This window comes from Pseudophryne corroboree, chromosome 8 (assembly GCF_028390025.1).
Source record: "Pseudophryne corroboree isolate aPseCor3 chromosome 8, aPseCor3.hap2, whole genome shotgun sequence".
NCBI lineage: Eukaryota > Metazoa > Chordata > Amphibia > Anura > Myobatrachidae > Pseudophryne > Pseudophryne corroboree.
Genome location: NC_086451.1, coordinates 127,908,443 through 127,931,646, shown reverse-complemented (window position 1 = coordinate 127,931,646; position 23,204 = coordinate 127,908,443). Strand labels below are relative to the sequence as shown.

The 23,204-nt window shown below is 42.9% G+C and overlaps 1 protein-coding gene across 1 annotated transcript in view; it reads right to left on the bottom strand.

Annotated features, from left to right (window-relative positions):
- The window catches only part of TNFSF8 (TNF superfamily member 8), a 204,236-nt gene extending 189,005 nt beyond the window's left edge, over window positions 1-15,231 (bottom strand). Inside the window, exon 1 of the mRNA XM_063936921.1 lies at window positions 15,084-15,231. Within this exon, the coding sequence (XP_063792991.1) occupies window positions 15,084-15,218 (135 nt within the window). The 5' untranslated portion in view covers window positions 15,219-15,231. The remainder of the gene's footprint in view (window positions 1-15,083) is intronic.
- Between the last annotated feature and the right edge of the window lie 7,973 nt (window positions 15,232-23,204).

Genomic DNA, 23,204 nt, shown 5'->3' with positions numbered 1-23,204 from the left:
AACGTAATGACTATCAACCTAATGTATGGTGACACATACTCCGGATCCCATTAATTTAATAGGTTATAGGCACACAATTACATACTGTACCTAGACATTTCAGTTTTCTGGATTGCTCTGAACATGTGAAGTACTTTGGGGGAAAAAATCTGTCGATCTTCCTTGTCTGCTTTTCAATAGCTAATAGAATGCACCCTCTATCCCCTCCCAACACTCTCTGCCACCACAGCTAATCACCCCGCCATCCCTATCCCCATCACTGTCATCTCACTCTGCCCCCACAGCTGACTGTTGGGACCAGTGGCGGCTCCAGAAGTGGGGCTGCAGCACAGTCCAAATTTCAAATAGCGGAGCACCACCAACTGCCACCAACTGTCATCCCAAACTGACAGACAGTTGGTGTGGCTCCCCTATTTGAACTTTGGACTGTGTTGCAGTCCCACCTCTAGAGCCACCATTGGTTGGGATTGATCCTACACTACTCCTCCAACTGTGGTACTGCCAGCGCATGCACAGTGAGAAGAAGACCTTGCATATTCCCGATACATATGTCGTTGCTTTGCTTCCCTTGATTACAGAATTGGCCATTTACCCGAGGATGATGGCAGACAGATACATTTTACTGAATGGCTACATAACACTATTATTAATAGCATTGGTATGATGTGATATACTGTATAGAAGTAGTTATTATTAGCCATTTCAGAATCTACATGAAGAAAACCATTTATCTCTCTCCCCTTTAGCTCTCCAAGTTTTGATAAATCTCCCCTGGTATTTTGAGCTGAGGTTTGAGAAGTATGTAGCGCTAGTGCTATTAAGCATTTGTATGTGACGGTGAGTAATTTGATTTGGATTCTGGAGGACACAGGGAACTAGTGTAGACAATTGCATAATGGCAGAGGGGGAGTATTGAAAAAAAAGTCAGTTTTGCTGCAACACATGAGAAGGGAGACCAAGAGAATTTGGATAAGGATTTGTCATGTTGGGTAACACAACTGGCAATGAATCTGAATGTGAGGAATAAAGCAGTGTACAAAATCAAATGTTACAGTAAGGAAACGGACTGAGGAAACTGAAGTGTTATTAAAAGGGGATGCGGTCAATTTACCTACAATCAAAATCCAGACGGTCAAAACAACGACAACAATTGACCAATGTTCAAAATACCGACAAGGTCAAAATCCCAACATGGTCAAAATACCGACATTTAAAATACAGACAAGGTCAAAATAATGTAATTTAAAATGTCGACAGGTCAAAAAGTCAACATGAGTTTTTCATGATTATTTCATTTAAACCGACTTGTTCATACTTTACCAATCCCAGTGTACCTGAAGGGGGAATTTAATAGTGTGCCGATGCAGCGAGGTACCGTGCCCGAAGCATGGCAAGCCCAGCGAGTCATGCGAGGGGACGCGGTACACTTATACGATGTCCATGTCGACCTATGTCCTATACACACCAAAAAAATAATGAAAACCTTATATTGACTTTTTGACCTGTCGACATTTTAAATGTCGGTATTTTGACCATGTCAGTATTTTGACCATAGGTCAATTGTTGTCGGTAGTTTGACCGTTGGGATTTTGATTGTAGGTATATCATATTGATCCCATTGAAAGTGAGGTACTGTAGGTTTGAGGGGTATGGTAACTCTAATAATCCTTTATGACTGCTATAGCCAGGTTGCACCGGGGATTTCCCAAGAGAGACCCCTTTCAGACTGGCGGCCTGACCCCGTTTATTGATGGGTTGGTGATGTCACCACAGACGCGTGCGGAGGTGGTACTTGGAGATAAGATGATCTCCACGTGCCACCTCTTCCTATGGTGTGAACTATTGCAATGTTGCATCATCCAGGCTTACCCATTTACACTGCGCAACGTGTTGGGTTGAACACGCGTTCATCCTTGCCCACTACTCAAGTTGAAATACAGGGTTGCTCGACCTGGGTTATTTCAACTGGCCCCTTTCAGACTACGCCGCAACATGGGTTGCTGTGTGTTCATGTGCAATAACCTTGGTTATTGCTGGCAGTCTGAAAGGGGTATAAGTGGAAGGACAATGATAATCTGTTTTCAACAGGTTGATATATAGGTTGCAATGGGCCATTAGTGTGGAGATTGCAGAGACAGATGGTTACATAAGATTGTACAGAATGAGCACTAGGTATCATCAATATATATAGGTGGTACTGGAGTGAAAGAACTAGTGAACTACTGTAATTCAATACAGAAGCTGAATCATGAAATATAAAACAGAGGGTTACAAATAGACTCTTGGGGGGCCCTAATAAATAATGGAAATGGAGAGGATATAGAAACAGTTCAATAGGTAGGAAGTGAATAAGGAAACAACAGTGTTATTAAGGACAATGTTAAAGGTGTGTAGGAGACGAGGATGATCAACAGTGTTGAAAACAGCACATAAGTCTGGAAAGATAATTATGGAAACATTACCCTTAAAGTTTTGTAAGTAAACCACTAATCATATTTTTGAGTGTAATCACAATAGATTGAGAGTAGAGATGTGCGGCGGGCACTTTTCGTGTTTTGTGTTTTGGTTTTAGTTCTAATTTCCTTCTCGTGTTTTGGTTTTGGATTGGTTTTGCCCAAACTACACTTTCGTGTTTTGGTTTTGGATCTGGATGACTCTTGAAAAAAACATAAAAACGGCTAAAATCACAGAATTTAGAGGTAATTTTGATCCTATTGTATTATTAACCTCAATAACATACATTTCCAGTAATTTCCAGTCTATTCTGAACACCTCACAACTCACAATACTATTTTTAGACCTAAAGGTTGCACCAAGGTGGCTGTATGAGTAACCTAAGCAACACAAGTGTGCGGCACAAACACCTGGCCCATCTAGGAGTGGCACTGCAGTGGCAGTCAGGATGGCACTTTAAAAAAACTAGTCCCCAAACAGCACATGATGCAAAAAAGAAAAAGAGGTGCACTGAGGTTGCTGTATGACTAAGCTAAGCGACACAAGTGTGCGGCACAAACACCTGGCCCATCTAGGAGTGGCACTGCAGTATCAAATAGGATGGCAGATATAAAAAAAGGCCCCAAACAGCACATCATGAAAAGATGTAAAAGAGGTTCAATGAGGTAGCTGTATGACTAAGCTAAGCGACACAAACAATTGGTCCATCTAGGAGTGGCACTGCAGTGTCAAACAGGATGGCACTTTAAAAAACTAGGCCCCACACAGCACATGATGCAAACAAGAAAAAGAGGTGCACCGAGGTTGCTGTATGACTAAGCTAAGTGACACAAGTGTGCGGCACAAACACCTGGCCCATCTTGGAGTGGCACTGCAGTGTCAGACAGGATGGCAGATATAAAAAATGGCCCCAAGCAGCCCATCATGCAAAGATGTAAAAGAGGTGCAATGAGGTAGCTGTATGACAAAGCTAAGCGACACAAACAATTGGCCCATCTAGGAGTGGCATTGCAGTGTCAGACAGGATGGCAGAAAAAAAAAAGTACCCAAACAGCACATCATGCCAAGAAGTAAAAGAGGGCAATGAGGTAGCTGTATGACTAAGTGTGCGGCACAAACACCTGGCCCATCTAAGGTTGGCACTGCAGTCCCACTGCACTAATGGCGGATACCGGATGCACATCTAACACCAGCATAGTTGTTATGGTCTCAGTAATCCACTTTGCAACAGGATTTATATATATATACGGCAGTATAACTGGAATTATATGGCAGTACCACTGGACATATACAGCAGTATCACTGAAATTATACAACAGGATCACTGGAATTATACGGCAGGATCACTGGACTTATACGCCAGTACCACTGGAATTATACGGCAGGATCACTGGAATTATATGGCAGTGCCACTGGAATTATATGGCAGGATCACTGGACTTATACGCCAGGATCACTGGAATTATACGGCAGGATCACTGGATTTATACGGCAGTACCGCTGGACATATACGGCAGTACTGCTGGATGTTTATGGCAGTATCAATGGACATATACGACAGTATCACTGGATATATACGGCAGTATCACTGGACTGGACGTATACACCAGTACCACTGTAATTATACGGCAGGATCACTGGATTTATACGACAGTATCACTGGACTGTAATTATACACCAGTACCACTGTAATTATATGGCAGGATCACTGGATTTATACGCCAGTATCACTAGAATTATATGGCAGGATCACTGGACTTATACGGCAGGATCACTGCAATTATATCGCAGGATCACTGGAATTATATGGCAGGATTACTGTACTTATACGCCAGTACCACTGAAATTATATGTCAGGATCACTGGACCTATATGGCAGGATCACTGGATTTATACGCCAGTACCACTGGACATATACGGCAGCACAGGAACACCACCACTGGACTGATGCAGGACAACACAGCACCACTGCAATGGACTGGACTTATACAGCAGCACCGGACATATGGCAGCAGAGGACACCACCACTGTGACTGGACTGATGCAGCACAAGATACCACCACTGGACCACTGGACTGATGCAGCACAACACAGCACCACTGGACTGTACTTATACAGCAGCACTGGACATATGGCAGCAGAGGACACAAGCACTGTGACTGGATAGATGCAGCACAAGACACGGACACTGAGCACACTGAGGTTGGAGACACGTCCTCTCTCTACACTCTCCAATGCCGTAGTGGAAATGGCGGTGACGCGCGGCTCCTTATATGGAATCCAAACCCCGCGAGAATCCGACAGCGGATGATGAAGTTTTGCCTCGTTCTGGTTTCCGAGTCAGGCGGGAAAACCTGAGCCTGACTTAAATCTGGGCACGGGTGGTGAAGTTCGGTATGAGAACCGAACCCGCTCATCTCTAATTAATAGGAGGAATTCGGTATGTGTGACCAGCAGTCAGGGTGATGATGTTTAAAATTCCAACATGAGTGAGGTAATAATGCTATCCACTCTCTCCTAATCCTGACCCTCCGTTCAGCAGCCTAAGCCTTACTACCCCCTCTTCTCCTCAAATCCTTACCCTAACCACCCCCCTTAGTGTTTAAACCTAACCTCCCCTTGATGGTGCCTAACCCCACCCCCCACAGCCTAAATCAAACCCCTCGGGTGGTGCCTAACCCTAACATCCCTGCCCCTGCACAACCCTAACCCTACTCTGCCTGCAATAATTATGTTTGGGATTCCGGCATTGGTCTCCTGATCCCATTGGGATTCCAGAGATGGCATTCTGACAAGTGTCAGGAAGTTCCTGCATTGGTATTCCGAGAAGTGATAGTAAGATAGGCGGTTAAATACAAGTTGCAGAATTAGTTTGGAGGCAATGACGAGGGGCAAATAGTACAGTAATTGAAGAGACAGGCAGGGCTGTGAAATTGTTTAAAGGTGGATGGAAAGGTGAAGTTGAGAGAGACAGGTTGAAGGTTACGCAAGCTGAGGAGAGCTGAGAAATTGTGAAGGTAGATGGGGAAGATTGCAGGGTGAGATGAAAAGATGAGTCCACAAACTTCATCTTTGGTTACTTAAGAGTGAACTATAGGTACAGTAGGTTAGGGAAATTATAAGAAGGAATGTGGAGTTTGTTGGATTTGGCATTGGGAATTGGGAAATATCTTGTTGAGTCATGTCAATTATGTGTTTCAAGTGGGTGGCACAATCTTGGGCTACATGGGAGGAAGCAAATGAGAAGGAATTATGTTGAGGGTATTTATTTGCTCATGTAGATCCATAGATGTAGGAAATTCAATTGATGTTGAAAAGCAGGAATGCCAGATTGGAGAAACTGGAGATGGATATCAAATGTAAGAAGGAAAGGTTAAAGGAATGTCGAACATAGTTGGTGGATGATGCAAGTCTCTTCTGGAGAACAAAGAAGGAAAAAACAGAAAAATAAGTTTTGTGGCAGCAGAAACAATGGGATTGTCAATGGGAATATTGACAATATGAGAGTAGGCAGGTCACAGAATAGTAAAAAAGTGAACAAAGCGCAATGTTGTCAAGTAATTAGGAATCTGGTCTTGAAGGCAATCAATTTTATCAACACAAATGAATAGGAGAGAATTGATGAATCTTATGGACTTGAAAGGGAGATAAGGAGATTGAGGGGGGAGATGTACTAAGCCTTGAACAATGATTACGTGGAGAAAGTTTAAAGGCCAGTACTCACTGGCCGATGCGGGGCTGCGCATCGCTATCGCTGTAGGGGGTGCACACAGAGCGATCAGGCTTAAATCTAAGCAATCTAGTCAGTGACGGAACCGCTGGCCAATCACATCTGGCATCACTGACAGGGGCGTACTTTCATGGGTAGAAAACACGTCCCTGTTTCAAAGTGGCACTTTAGTAGGTGCCGCTTTCCATTATATTTTCAATGGGCTTTTACTGCCCGTGGCTTGGCCCCGCCCCCCGCTCCCACACCTCTCCCATTGACAACAGGAGGCACCACTGTTGGTGCCTCCCAAACCCATCCTAACGAGTTAAGATTAGATTAATATAAAGGAGATACTTATGGCACAGAATATGTATCATAAGTATCTTCTTTGTATTATTTTAATCATTAATGACAGGGGAGGCACTGCCCCCCCTGCCTTCCCTGACTGCACGTCCCTGATATATATGCGAAAGCCCTCACTCACACACTCACTCACTGACTCATCTCTAATTCTCTTACATCCTGATATGACATGTTAGGAAGATGAATTTAACATAGCTATTCTGCAGGTGGGAAATAGGAAAACTACATAATTAGAATATTAGAAAAACCTCCCCTAGGTGTTGACATAATTACATCATTACCGTTGCAGGAACAATAACGTCCAAATGAACAATCAGATAAAAATTTGGATTGCACCTCCAGTGTGAAATATTTAATAAACTACAAAAATGGTCCTGTCATTTTTTACCGTATCTGCTACAGGTGCTCCTCGGATAACGACAAGAACAATGGATTAATATTTACTTACATTAAGACGTCTCAAATTTATAGCTCTATAGATTTACCAAACTCTTAACACTCATTTATATATTCAGCCATGAAAATCAGGAAAACACATATGAAGAACAGCTGGTATATCAATAAATGAATGCAAGTTTGTTAGAAAAAAAATCTCGCTTTCCAGGTTCCACAGGGGAAGTGAAGGAAGGGCAATGGAGACATGTAGATAAGATTAGAGGGCCTGAAAGTGTATGTAGAATTTTGCAGTAGAACGAGGTGAGAGCAGAGAGTGGGGACTTCACAGGGCAAGTGTTTGATGAGATGTGTCACTGCAGGGTGTTTCTGTGAATCCGTTGGACTTTGACCAACCAAAGGAGCAGATGCCCCTGAGTGCTGGAAACAAAGAGAACGAAGATAATTCCTTTTCATTAATTTATTAAGGATAACAGATCAGAATGAGGCTGTAGGAAGACTGAGACTAATTAGTTCTGGATTGAAAGACTGCAGAAAAGGAAGTAATTGAATGATACGGGGCTGAGACTGAAGAACAGTGAAGAATAGGCTTTAGTTGGTACAAAGACATGGCTGAACAACCGTGAAGTTGAATTGTTGAGTGATGCAAAGGTGGGGCTGAAGAACTGTGAAGACTGTGTGCCGGATGATGTAAAGACGTGAATGTAGAACTGCGAAAACTGATTGCTGTATGATGCGAGTATGTGAATGAAGAACTGTGAAGACTGGTTGCTGGATGATGCAAAGACGTAGATGAAGAACTGTAAAGACTGGTTGCTGGATGATGCGAAGACGTGGATGAAGAACTGTGAAGACTGGTTGCTGGATGATGCAAAGACATGTATGAAGAACTGTGGCTGAAGTGGATGAACCACCATGGGAATCCTATGGAATCCGAAGGCACTGGTGGGAGAGCGGTCGACCGTGACCATGCACTGGAGGACTAGCGAGATCCTTGCAGCGGGAGACAGCAGGCAACCACTGAGAGCATAGATAGGACCCAAACAACTGGAAACGCACAGCTACGATCTGCAGGAGCACAGAGCTAGGGTACAGACAACAAAGCACTGGCAGAGAATGTGACGGTCCCAGCCTGTTTATAGGCAGCAAGGGAACAGGATTGGCTAACACTCACCCTAGATGCTCATTGGTGCACTCTTGGTCTCCAACATGGCCGCCCCCTGCTGCAGACATACAGGAGCACTGCAGGCCACTAGGTCTCCACACTCCCGGCTCCCAGAAGCCGCGTCATCCCCGCCGCCAATCGCGCCGCATCCCCATGTGGGCACACAGCACCTCAAGCAGCCGCACCGGCAAAGGACGGAGCTCGGGACTCACAGCGGTGAGTGTCCACTTTGTGACAAGATGTCAACAGCAGCAATGAAAATGATAGGATAAGCAAGAATCATTTGTAGACTTGAGGTTTGTTTCTACTTATGTAGGCTGGTGTGTTGGGTGCAGGAACCAAATCATTTAGTTGGTGCAGATTAGTTAGGAAGTAAACAATGAAGGTAAAATAATAATATGAAAAGGAAAACTAGGCATAGCAATAGAGATGAGGAAGTGTGGTGGAAGTAGGAGAAAGACAATTTTAATTGAGTGGGAACACAGGAGGAGGGATATGAAATAAGTAGATGGATGTGTATTAAGGTTAGAGAGTGGGGAGAAACACTTGACCCAAGGTGTGCAGAGCAATGGAGAATTTAAAGGCTACTTTACTGCCCCCGGGCTGAGGTTATTAGAGTGTGCAGTCTCTGTACCTTTGACACTAGATAGTAACACTTATGATAGATGAGAGATGTTTTGGTGTTGTGACAGTCCTCAGCCTTATTGAATCATTTAGCAGTGGGTTCCACAAATATTCAATGCTTCACATTTGTGAGAATAAAATAAAGTGGGAGTTAAGGCATAGAGCTAAGTTAATGTGCATCTATATTTTTAACAGCAGACCTGAATCAAACAGCATATTGAACCTATGGGAGAGATGAAAGCCTTGGAGAGTGATAACGTAGAGAGAGATAAGTACCAGCCAATCAGTTCCTAACTGCCATGTTATATACTGTAGGCTGTGATTGAAAATGATAGAAGCTAATTGGTTGGTACTTTAGCTATCTCTACTTTATCACTCTCCAAGGCTTAGTACATACATCTGCCCCTATATTTAAAAAAATATATATAAAATCAGAGGTGTTTTATTTTACAGTACAATAGAATTTTTCTGGGTGATTTTATTGTCATGCTACCTACAAAAATACACACTATGCCCTTAACACAGTTACACATTTGTTTTAAAAGACCAAAAAAGTGCTCAAAAATAATAAAAGTTGATATTTTAGGACCCATCAACTTGGCACCTGATACTTTAATTGGATAATACCTTCTTGTGCAAAGAAGCCCCTGTGAAATTTGCATCCTGGTAATCTACTTTCTCTGACGTCCTAGTGGATGCTGGGAACTCTGTAAGGACCATGGGGAATAGCGGGCTCCGCAGGAGACTGGGCACTCTAAGAAATAATTAGATCTACTGGTGTGCACTGGCTCCTCCCTCTATGCCCCTCCTCCAGACCTCAGTTAGAATCTGTGCCCGGCTCGAGCTGGTTGCACACTAGGGGCTCTCCTGAGCTCTTAGTAAAGAAAGTATTTATTAGGTTTTTTATTTTCAGTGAGATCTGCTGGCAACAGACTCACTGCTACGAGGGACTTAGTGGAGAGAAGCGAACCTACCTGCTTGCAGCTAGCTTGGGCTTCTAGGCTACTGGACACCATTAGCTCCAGAGGGATCGAACATAGGCCCAGCCTCGGTCGTCCGGTCCCGGAGCCGCGCCGCCGTCCCCCTTGCAGAGCCAGAAGACGGAAGATTCCGAGGAGAAAATCGGCGGCTGAAGAGTCCGGTCTTCATTAAGGTAGCGCACAGCACTGCAGCTGTGCGCCATTGCTCCCCATGCACACCACATACTCCGGTCACTGATGGGTGCAGGGCGCTGGTGGGGGGGGCGCAAACTGCACATGAACCAGCATTTCACAAAAACAGCTTATGTATATGTTCTTCTGTATTATTTCTATTCTTTTCAATTTTTAGTAAATTACAGCTTACATCTAACAGGGTAATATTGTTTTGAAGACGTACTGTATTGTGTTTTTTACACAGTCATATTCAGTTTACTGTATTTATTTTTTTATTGTAGTCATGTATTTATGTTTTTCTGTAAAATCTAGTACACAGCATATAAATGGGTATGACATGAAAACCCATATTTTTAATGCCAGCATACTAAATCACATTTTTATGTGCTAAGATGCATTGCTTTCCATGATGGCTTTACTAATGGTTCTTATTACAATCAACATAATTTATTTACTGCAAGTTAAATGTATTGATGTTGAAGGAATGACCTCCAGTGACCTACAGAACCCAAATAGAATTTTGAGCTAACTGTATTTCTACCAAAGTAAGCCATAAGATAATACTGTACACTACACAATAGAATATTCATGCATCTAAACACAGGACTGCTTTAATAAGGAAGACAAGAAATGGGCATTTTCTGAGGGTCCACCATGAGACTAGAGCCTACACTGCTAGAGTACTAGAAGAATAACGTCTGGACAGGAGGGTGCCAAAAACAGATTTTTGTTTTAGCTCCTTAGTACACTAGTTGGCACTTGTAGTCACTGAGATCTTTATGATTGCCCATCTCTCCTGCTTCCAACACATCAACTTCATGAACTGCTGACTGTTCACTTGCTGCCTAAAACATCCCACACTTTGACAAAATGCGATGCTTGCTGCATCCCGTCCATACATTTTATTTAGTCATCATTATTACAAAAAAGATTGCAAAGTTGAACAAGAAAAGGACGTCAAAGAAAAGAGATTGTGTATTCACATAGCTATATTACTGTAATCAAATAGTGGTGAATATTTAACCAGTAAACTGAGCACAATGTGAAAACTATCTTTCAGCATATTCAGACAATGGGGTATATTTACTAAAAATCGTACTTTGTGGTCAGCGGTGAGGTTACTTTTGGTCAACCGCTGACCACAAAGTTCCCACCATTGGTTACAATGGAGCGCATAGGCGCTACATTGTAACACTGCCGTGTGCTGGCTGACATACACTACAGGAGCACACAGCCAATCAGGAGGGTGCCACAACGTGGCGCTCCCTGATTGGCTGATGGAACCCTCTTAGACAGAAGTCAGGGGGGGTTCCTGGCATTCGGGGAAAGGGGTCCCATGTGAAAACATGGGGCCCCTTTCAGTGCGTGGTCGGGTGTCCGTTTTTTTATTTTGCAAAGTACGTGGATTACAAATAGAAAAGAAGAGGATCGATCTACACTGGATTTTGTGAGTATAATTTTTTCAACAGGTACCCCATGGATTCTACATGGAGAAGAGGACCGACCCTCGTGTGAACATAGGTAAGTATGTGTGTATGGAGGTGTGGATGTATGTATTAAACTTTTACTTTCAAGGTGTGTGTCTTCTGTTTTTATTGGGGTATTTTTTTAGTAGTAGTACTACAGGTACCAGCTGGCCCGGTTTTCCACCTCATGCTGGTACTTGTGGTTCTCCAAGTACCAGCTTGCGGGGGAGGCTTGCTGGGACTTGTACTACTGCTACTAAAAACAATATTCATTTTTTGACAAAAAGGCTATCAGCCCCCCATCCGCAGCCCTTGGATGGGGGAGATAGCCTCGGGCTTCACCCCTGGCCCTTGGGTGGCTGGAGGGGGGGACCCCTTGATTGAAGGGGTCCCCACTCCTCCAGGGTACCCCGGCCAGGGGTGACTAGTTGGGTATGTAATGCCATTGCCGCAGGGACCAATATAAAAGTGTCCCCCGGCTGTGGCATTATGTATCTGGCTAGTGGTGCCCGGTGCTGGTTTCAGAAATACGGGGGACCCCTACGCTTTTTGTCCCCCATATTTTTGGAACCAGGACCAGGCGCAGAGCCCGGTGCTGGTTGTTTAAATATGGGGGAACCCCTGTCACTTTTTCCCCCATATTTTTTCAATCAGGGCCGGCTCAAAGAGCCCGAGGCTGGTTTTGCTTAGGAGGGGGGACCCCACGCATTTTTTTTTTTTAATTAACACTTTCCCATCCCTTCCCACTGAAAAACATGTACGGATCTCATGGATCCGTGCATGCCTATCCAAACACGGTAAAAAAAAGCAGGTCTGGTTTTTTTTTAGCACTTTTTCACGATTTATATTTTATCACGGCAGTGTTTGGCTATTGTCGGCAATGTTTGTGATTTGCACTTTTTAGTAAATGACCGATTTCTACCAAATTCCAGGCGTATTTGACCGATGGTGTATTGATTCGTAATTTTTTCCTAGGACTTCCAAAATAATACGAATGCCCTCATCACTGCCGTGATTTGAGTTTAGTAAATTCCCGAGATGACACTTTGAATAAAAAACACCATCTCGGTCAAAATCGGGACCTTAGTAAATATACCCCACTATTGTTATTCAGGCACAAAAATAATTGTCATTCATAATCTGATCACAGTATCACCAATAATGTGTAATGGCTTCATCAAAAAGGGGAGAGGATTTAGCTTTATAAGATTAAACTAAGTAGATAGCAGTACATGTAATAGCAAATATGAAGCCCAAAGTTGGGCAAATACGATACCAAGAGAGTTTCGTGTGGGTTAGACCGTGCACTGTCTGACGCCAGTGGGTGACTTGTTCACTGTCAATTAGTCCACAGTGAAAATACAGTTATCACACCTAAATTAGTCACTTAGGGGGTTATTTATCAAAGCTTGCAGAGAGATAAAAATGTGAAAGATAAAGTACAAATAAAAAGCTTCTGTCATACTTCAACACAGCCTGTAAAATGTAAGGTAGAAGCTGATAAAGATATCTTTCCCAATTTTATCCCACTCCGAGCTTTGGTATAGCCCCTCCACAGTGATAAGAAATTACACTGATCGCTTCACGAAACAATCCAATTTGTGTATATTGCATCACACCTGTTAATATCGATTTCTAATAAGTGCTTAATAACATAATTGTAATGATCACATTGTTTGTGTGTGGCATCTAAACTGATGAGAACTAATAATTATATCAGATTACTCACTATTGGATAGTTGAACTTAAATCCAGTATCATATAGGGTTCTCCTGCCTTTACCTTTCTGTTGTGTGCAATAGCAGTGGATGGCAGATGAGAAAGCTGGGAAGCCGAACCTGGGGTGAGGGATAGACAAGTGTAAGGTATCTGCTTCCTAGGCCTAGGCCGATTTGTGACCAAGCCATAGACAGTGGGGTATGGATAATGCGTTTCTCTGTTAATCCTCTGTACCGGAGTGTGGAAAAACTCTGTGAAATTCATGAGTCTCGTAGACAGTCTGGGAGAGTGTGTAAGTAGGATATGTGATACCTTTAGAAAAGTGCATTTATACAGTGTTGTGTGACGTTCCTTGCCTGTATTTTCTTGTTGTCATTCAATATGTTGAGAACATTTCCACTTTCCTATTCACTTTCTTATTATTATTTTATTACATTTTTTTTTTTTTTTTACATATTCCATCACCCTTCACAGGTTTTCCTATGCCATGACATGCATGGTTTTAATACTGCTGAGATACAATCCCACTTTCCACATCACCACTTCTTGAGAGCTAATTTGCATTTGCAAAAAAGGAAGTGTTGTGCTTTGATGTACAGCACATAACTAAACAGCTCAATGAGAACAAATCATTTAAGAAAAAAAATCTGTGATATATTTACCCATCATAAACAATTTCTAAATTGTTATATATCACCTAACACTAAGCATATTACTATAAAAGATCACATTATTATACTTTTCACTTGTGGCCCTGATAACTACAGTTTGTGAATATACTGTATACAAACAAGTGGGAGTTTGGCTTTAGAAATATTTAAAATTATCAAAAAATTTAGTTTCATAGTGTTATATTGGGGGGTCATTCCGAGTTGTTCGATCGCAAGCGGATTTTAGCAGATTTGCTCATGCTAAGCCGCCGCCTACTGGGAGTGAATCTTAGCATCTTAAAATTGCGAACGATGTATTCGCAATATTGCGATTACACACCTCGTAGCAGTTTCTGAGTAGCTCCAGACTTACTCGGCATCTGCGATCATTTCACTGCTTGTCGTTCCTGGTTTGACGTCACAAACACACCCAGCGTTCGCCCAGACACTCCTCCGTTTCTCCGGCCACTCCTGCGGTTTTTCCGGAAACGGTAGCGTTTTTGCCCACACGCCCATAAAACGGCCTGTTTCCGCCCAGTAACACCCATTTCCTGTCAATCACATTACGATCGCCAGAACGATGAAAAAGCCGTGAGTAAAAATCCTAAGTGCATAGCAAATTTACTTGGCGCAGTCGCAGTGCGGACATTGCGCATGCGCATTAAGCGGAAAATCGCTGCGATGCAAAGATTTTTACCGAGCGAACAACTCGGAATGACCCCCATTGTTTCTTGAATTAACAATATGATTACCATCTCAGCACTGATAGATTGAACATAAGTAAACTATAAAAGCATCTAAACTATAACGGTAATCAGCAAACTTATTGATTTTAATAAAATATCACTTTGCACATCATTCCTAAAAAAGTGATTTAAATATTCTTAACTTAATCTTGTAAAAGATATATTTCTTGCTACCTTAACTTGATGTTATCATTTCTATGTTTTTTTTAGGTGACCTTACATTTTTGTACCTACCAAAAAACTGCATTTACTGTGTGTTTCTGACTCTGATAATCATAAAAAACACATTACTTTATGGTAACTTTTCACTTTGTGAACCATATAGAAAACTAAAATATGTTATTTCAGAAAAAAATTATGTATTTTAGTTTATACTTTAGCTATGGAAGTCAGCGTAACAGACAAAAAAATACTTCAAATGATGTAGTATAAATGAATTTCAAATGAAATGTATACTAATAAATAATAAATTCAGTGAAATATGAAAAAAATCTTAAAAAAAAGTCTTGTATTTGCAAAGTAAATTTCTATGTAAAGTAGAAATAATATTTAATATTTTCTAAAAGTAGTACAGTAGGTTTATTATCTGCTCTGCTAATGCAAAGTTTACTTTATTTATACAAACTGATAGTATTCTTACCGTTCGGTGGGTGAAAACAAGCACCAGCGTAGCAGCTGTACAGACTATACAAAGCACACAGGCTGTGCTGCTGATAAAGCACAGTCTTTTTTTGATGGCACGCAGCTCACGGTCAGCAAGATCTTGCGGTTCCATTGTTTTCTGTCTCTGAAGGTTTACTCTGTTGCAGGAACTGTTTTGCAACACATACAGTTATTGTAGTCTCATCATATTTACTCCCACACTGTATGTTCTCTACTAGGAAGAAATCAGAGCACCTTTTCCATGTTCGGTTTCTCCCCACTCATTCTCAAAAGATCTACATGTACAGTATAAAAAAAAGTTGTTTCTCTAAATAAAAATCGTCCTATGTGCCCTATGAGTAACTTACTATAAGGACAAACATAATCATGATGACCATAAAATAAGATACATACAAAATACTGGTGCCTACACATGGAACAATGGGGGTCATTCCGACCTGTTAGCACGCAGCAGTTTGACGCTGCAGTGCGAACGGGTCTGGAATGCGCATGACAGGGGTCACCGGGCTACGTCGCTTCCTACGAAGAAAGCAGTCGCAGAGCCGACCGCAAGAAGATTGACAGAAAGAAGGCGTTCCTGGGTGGATCCGGACCGTTGGCTGCCGTTTTCAGGGAGTGGTAAGGAAAACGCAGGCGTGTCCAGGAGAACGGAGGGTGGATGTCTGACGTCAAAGCCGGCACCAGCATTGTAGAGATCGTCGCACAGGGTAAGTATGTCAAGGGCTAGTCATGTTTTATTTGACATTTTTTTAGCTTAGCATGGCTGCACAAGTGATCGCAGCCCTGCTAAGCTAAAATACACTCCCCCATAGGCGTGGACCAGTTGATCGCAGCAGCAGCAAAAAGTTGCTGACTGCGATCAACTCGGAATGACCACCCATATCATATCATACATACTGCAAACAGCACGCGATTATTCTGTATACATCCAACTGACCAACACCATGAGAACATCAACTTACTGCAAGGTGCTGCAATGTAAAACCACGATCCGTGGCGCCGGTGGTGGTGGTTGGGGAGTTACCATGGCCGATCCTCTCCTGGGCAGCCAGGGCCGCTGTACTCAATGGCTGCAGGCTGCAGTGGGCCAGCGGCTCTGGGAGTGTGGGCAGGTACGGCGCGTGACCTCATGATGCACATGACGTCGGCAACCGCTGCGCCACCCCAGGACCCAGCGCTCCAGGCAGCAGCCTGATCAGTCTATTGGTTGATCAGGCCCTGACGATATGTAACTGAACAACGCATCGTGACCTGCGGGGACCCGGCATCGTCAAGTGTATACACACTTGCCGATGCTCGCAGGGATGATTGAGGGTGTGGTGGGGAGGAGGGGGCATGGTACAAAAGATCTGAGGCTGTCGCTAGCAGACCACAGGTGTGGCATCATTATCGTTCATACACATGGAACGATGTAAATGATGTGTCATTCCGATCGATTGGGAACGCCCACATCGTGGAAATAATCATTCCGTGTGTATGCACCTTAATATTTATCAAAGATGATTTATTTCACATATTTATTTAATAACCATATTGTCTCTGATTCTGAGGTGGATGCTAATGAATGAGCTCATGCAACTTTTTGTGGAGTCACCGCGGCGCTAAGATGCAAATGCTGGTTTCAACTTTTCCATTGTTTACTAGCATGCAATGAACTGTGCAAGTTCTGAGATACCCACTGCCAATGCCAGTGTACAGTGCAATTCCGCTGAGCACTCCCCCATTGAAGTGCATCATCAAAACTTGCACCAGCCTATGACAGACGCAGTGTCTCCTTCCGAAATACCTCAAAACATGGCCTCTGTAACTGGATCCACATTTGGGAATGCAGCCGTGTTCAATAACACGTCCGAGACACTTCTATTACAAGCCCATAAGACACACTTTTTTTCATTCAAAAAGAATCAAAAATATATAGATACAACTGACGCATTTTGCCCACCAATCTTTGGGCTTCATTTCTTTTATAAATCCCACAGATCAGATTCAGAATCAGCTTTATTGGCCAGGAATACTTGCGTATACTAGGAATTTGTCTTCGGTTTGCTATACAACAGCCAAGTAGGTAACAGATAAGCAGGTGTGGGGAGGAGGGGGGGCAAGTAAAGTCATACAGATAGAGATATAGTGTAGGGACACAAGGGAGTTACATGTACATCTAGTCAGTCAATGTTCAGGAGTTCAGCACGCGGACCGCTTGGAGAAAGAAACTTTTGAGGCTTCTAGTGGAACGGCGGGGACGGCCCTGTAACGCCTGCCTGAAGGAAGTAAGTTAAACATGCTGTGGCCAGGGTGTTGCTGGTCCTTTACTATCTTCGTTGCCCGCTTTTTAGCTCTGGACAAGTACAGGTCCTGGACTGATGGTGGGTGAAATGTGTCAGAGGCAGTTACACTATTGCTAGTGGCGATCGGATCATCTCCATTGGGACCAACTTCCCTTATACATCTGCAAAGGGAGACCGCAGTAACACAGGGAGCTGCAGCTGGTAAAGTACCTGTCAAACAGCTCAGGCAGGAGAGGTAATTAAATATCACAGACTGCAGCAGAGACCTACAGTAACTGCAGTGTCTCAGGAGCTGACCACTATACCTTACGGCTGGACAGAGACGGAATAAAATCAACTTACAGAACAGATACAGTAGCATCAAAGAACCATGGTTCCACTATTGGCATCCGCACGAAAAAAGCTGTAAGGATTTACCAACAGTTATACCTACCAGAGGCTGGATTATCAAAAGGTGTTACTCACCCGCAGTGCTGTAAAGAAATATCAAAACTTTCCAGCAGCCACCTGCTTGCACATTATACTGTATCTAATAGGGACACAGCCGCACAAGCGGCAGGTATTGTATCATATCTTATACTGTACATCTTATAGTATAATGAATTTCTGCATATCAGTGGCTAATTTTTTTTATTGCAATTGCATTAATTCTTATGGATATTTTTATTGAAAAAATAAATTTTAGATAAATATCTTTGCTTGTTGGGTATTAAGAAATGTATTCAGTCACATTTGTATAACGTATAACATCGCTGGTCCTTTGTACATTTGTGTGTGTATGCTTAAGTATATAATATAATAAATAATTTTATTTATATAGTGCTCTTTCTCCAATAGTACTGAAGGCGCTTAACAGATACATAACATAATATAGTACAGAAAATAATGAAGTACATTTTCATAAAATACAGAAGCATAAAGATACTAAAGGGGACATTATGGAAATGCTTGAGTAAACAGGAAAGTCTTGAGTCTACTTTTGAAGGTTTCTATAGTTGGGGCCTCTCGCACTGTGCGGAGAAGTGAGTTCCATAAAGTCGGAGCCGCATGACTAAAAGCTCGACCCCCAGATGAATTACGGGAGATTCTAGGTACTGCTAAAAGTCCTTCATCTACAGATCGCAGTAATTGAGTGGGGCAGTATGGGGTCAGGAGCTGCTTCAGGTACCTTGGGCCCTGGTCATGTAATGCTTTGAAACTCAGTAAGCCAATCTTGAAGATGATTAGCCATTTTACAGGCAGCCAGTGAAGTGAGTAGAGGATGGGTGTTATGTGGCTAGAACGGGGCTGGTTGGTTAACAGCCTGGCAGCTGTGTTTTGCACTAGCTGTAAGCGTTGCAATTCTTTTGCTGGGAGACCAAGGTAGAGGGCATTACAGTAGTCTAATCGAGATGAAACAAATGCATGTATGACTTTTGGCATATCATCTGAGGGAATTAGGTGCTTGATTATGGCACTGTTCCTCAGGTGAAAGAATGAGGATTTAATTGTGGCTGATATCTGATGTTTAAGTGTCAAGCCACCATCCAGGACAATGCCAAGATTTTGCACACAATCAGTGGTCTGTAATTCTAAATCCCCGAGTGTAAGTCCAGTTGGTTGGCTATGCTGCAGTCTTGTCCTATGATGTTGCGGTCGTATCACAAGGACCTCTGTTTTATCCGGGTTCAGTGACAGCCAACTGGCGCTCATCCACTCCTGGAGCTCAGCTAGACAACCGTTTAGGGTTGCTATTGGGTTATCAGTGCCCGGAGCAAAGGACAAGTACAGTTGTGTATCATCTGCATAGCAGTGGTAGACCAGGCCATGGCGCCTGATTATTTCACCCAACGGGAGCATGTATACTGCAAAAAGCATGGGGGATAGTATAGAACCTTGTGGGACACCACATGGCAATGGCACTGATGGTGATGAGTATACTCCAGACGATACTCTCTGTGACCTGCCTGTGAGAAATGATTTGAACCAGCTTAGGACTGTGCCATCCAGATCACAGAAATGTATCAGTCGCTCAAGCAGAAGCCCATGGTCCACGGTATCAAATGCTGCAGAGAGTTCCATAAGGATTAATATTGAACAGTCACCTCTGTCTCTTGCCATCAGAAGATCATTTAACACACACACCAGTGCTGTTTCAGTGCTATGTCTTCTCCTGAATCCTGATTGGAATGGATCAAAATATCATGGGTTGTCAGGCGGGTTTCCAGTTCATTTGCAACCACTTTCTCAATAACCTTTCCTAGGAAAGGAAGGTTTGATAACGGTCTGTAGTTGGTCATGCAGTCAGGATCTAAATTAGGTTTTTTATGAAGCAGTCTAACAATTGCTTCCTTTAGGGGTGCAGGAAAAATGCCTGCCTGCAAAGAGCATTGAACAATTTTTGCAAAGACAGGACCAATTATATCCATACAACCTATTAGAAGCTTGGTTGGGGCCGGGTCCAGATCACAGGTGGTGGGACGCAAAATCCGAGCAATGTCAGCAGTGTCCTTTACATTCACTGGGTCAAATCTGGTCCATGAAGGCAGGTGGCTTATATTGGCAGGCTTTGTAGTTTGGCACTCCTTTGATGGCATTGTGGAGATTCCAGCCCAGATGGTGGATATTTTATCGGCAAAGAAGTTTGCAAACTCATTGCATCTTGCCTGGGAGAGGGTTTCATCAGTCTGCAGGCATGCTGGCTTGCAAAGCATCTCCACTGTGCGGAAAAGTTGAGCTGGCCTATTGTTTGCTGCCGTGATCTCATTTGACAGGAACTGTGATTTCTTACGAGTGATTGTTGATTGATATTCTTCATTATGCTTTATTAGTTTTATTTTGTCATCCACCAGGTCAGTCTTCCTCCATCGTCTTTCCAGTCTACGCCCCCTTTTCTTGAGCTCACTAACACTGTTGTCGAACCATGGAGCTTGACATTGTGGTTTACGAGGTCTTATACGCACAGGGGCGATAATATCAATTGCAGCCATAACATCCCTATTATAATAACAGACTAGGGAACAGGTATCTTCACAGGCACCCAGTATAGCAGAGAGATCCAGATTTGCTGCTAGAGCCTTGGGAGTCATACCCCTCCTTGGATGATACCTGGTCAACTCCATGGGCAGAGATCTTATTTAAAGGGTTGCAACTGAGAACCAAAGGGAGTGGTGGTCTGACCAGATGACTGAGGTTATTTTTAGGTCAGTGACTTCTAATCCAATCTGAAAGACAAGATCGAGAGTGTGACCACTTTTATGTGTGGCAGAAGGAATGACCTGTGTGAAGCCCAGACCATTCATTGTGCACAGGAGGTCTTGGCCAAGGCGTGAGAGCTCATCATCCATCCACTCATGCATTGAAATCCCCGAGGTTGAGCCATCTTTGATGTTCCAGAACCAGGCCAGCAACGGTGTCTGCAATTTATTGTAGAAATATCTTTCCATCTCCAGGGGGCCGGTAAATGATAAGTACTCTGAAACCTAATCCTGTCGAACTCCGGGCAGCAATGCACTCGAATGAGCAAATAATTTCAATAGGGTGGACCCTAAGTTTAAGTTCCTTTTTGAAGCAGATAGCCACACCGCCACCCTTACGGTCCAGTCTTGGGTTGTGGATGACAGAGTAGTTTGTTGGGATCGCAGCCTCCAATATAGGTGCTGCATTTTCATCTAGCAAGGTCTCTGTAATACAGGCTAGATCTGCAGATTCAATAAGGTCAGCAATTGTTGCAGTCTTGTTTCTTATAGATCAGGCATTACAAAGGACTGACCTGATTGGGCATACCAGAGGGCCTTCAGTTTTCTTTATGTTAAGTGCAGGAGCTCTGGGTATGGGGGTCACAAAGCGAGAGTTGACAGTTCTGTTCTTCCAAACACAGGGCCATCTTTTGGGTATCACTTCTATATGATTGTTCTTTGAGTATGGGGGTGAGCAGGTGGGCAAAGGACTTAGGTGATTAACGGGGGAAATACATTTTCGACCTGCTCGCTTACCAGGAATGCGCCTGTGTTTTCTTTTTAAAATGCCAAGGGATTGGAGAATAGAAGCCTGTGATGGTGTGATAGGACCTGCAGAACGTGGTGGGCGGAGTGAAAGAATGAAGCTGGAGGAATACGTATACAATGGGTCATCAATGACCGATTACTATAAGTATGAGCTGCATATGTTAATGAGAGAGGGAGAGAAAGCAGTGTTTTTGTTTTTTATTTTTCCCTGTTTGTGTTTTGTTTTCCCCAATTCGGTTTGTGATCCAAAATTATAATAAGTTTATGAACAGAATTATTGCTATAACTTATTGGGTATATTTGAAGCAAGTGATAAATAAAATAACTGCTGATTTAGTCAATTATCCAAGGATAGGCAGTCTTGTGGAAAGGTGTTAGAAGCCAATTCCAATTGTCTAGGTGTGAAAAGTCTCAGTGTGAGAGGTCTTTGAAGTAGATTTCTTGTGGGGGTTGTGATAACTTGTCCTGGGAAATGGATCCTGCAATTTGAAACAGTGAGCCTTCAGCAATTCAGAGCCTGAATATACTGATATTAGTTATTTAATGCAATAAGGCAGTTATTTATTGCTCAGAGAACAGAGGTGGATGATGTCTAAGTGAGGGGCTAGATGGAGTCAAAGATAAATTGTAGTCCACAGTACCTTATCTGTGACGTCCAATGCAGAGTACAGTAGCTGCCAAACTGAAGTACTTCTCAGTGGAGGTATGCAGAGGATTTAATCCAGGATTTTATATATATATATATATATATATATATATATTTCTTTTTGTGTTTATAGATGGAACAATTTTGCTTTAAGACTATACTGGACTAAAGCAGTTGGATTATAGAAACATAGGTACAATATTTTTTCAAAGAACATAATACATAAAGAGATATATATTTAGCACCGGATGTAGCACTGTACACACTTGTGTCTATGCTGCAATCTTTTTTTTTTAAATTAGCTTCAGCCCACCTCTCAGTCACTTCACAGGAATGCCAATGGTTTTGTGTAGAGATGAGCGCCTGAAATTTTTCGGGTTTTGTGTTTTGGTTTTGGGTTCGGTTCCGCGGCCGTGTTTTGGGTTCGAACGCGTTTTGGCAAAACCTCACCGAATTTTTTTTGTCGGATTCGGGTGTGTTTTGGATTCGGGTGTTTTTTTCAAAAAACACTAAAAAACAGCTTAAATCATAGAATTTGGGGGTCATTTTGATCCCAAAGTATTATTAACCTCAAAAACCATAATTTACACTCATTTTCAGTCTATTCTGAATACCTCACACCTCACAATATTATTTTTAGTCCTAAAATTTGCACCGAGGTCGCTGTGTGAGTAAGATAAGCGACCCTAGTGGCCGACACAAACACCGGGCCCATCTAGGAGTGGCACTGCAGTGTCACGCAGGATGTCCCTTCCAAAAAACCCTCCCCAAACAGCACATGACGCAAAGAAAAAAAGAGGCGCAATGAGGTAGCTGTGTGAGTAAGATTAGCGACCCTAGTGGCCGACACAAACACCGGGCCCATCTAGGAGTGGCACTGCAGTGTCACGCAGGATGTCCCTTCCAAAAAACCCTCCCCAATCAGCACATGATGCAAAGAAAAAGAAAAGAAAAAAGAGGTGCAAGATGGAATTGTCCTTGGGCCCTCCCACCCACCCTTATGTTGTATAAACAAAACAGGACATGCACACTTTAACCAACCCATCATTTCAGTGACAGGGTCTGCCACACGACTGTGACTGATATGACGGGTTGGTTTGGACCCCCCCCAAAAAAGAAGCAATTAATCTCTCCTTGCACAAACTGGCTCTACAGAGGCAAGATGTCCACCTCATCTTCAC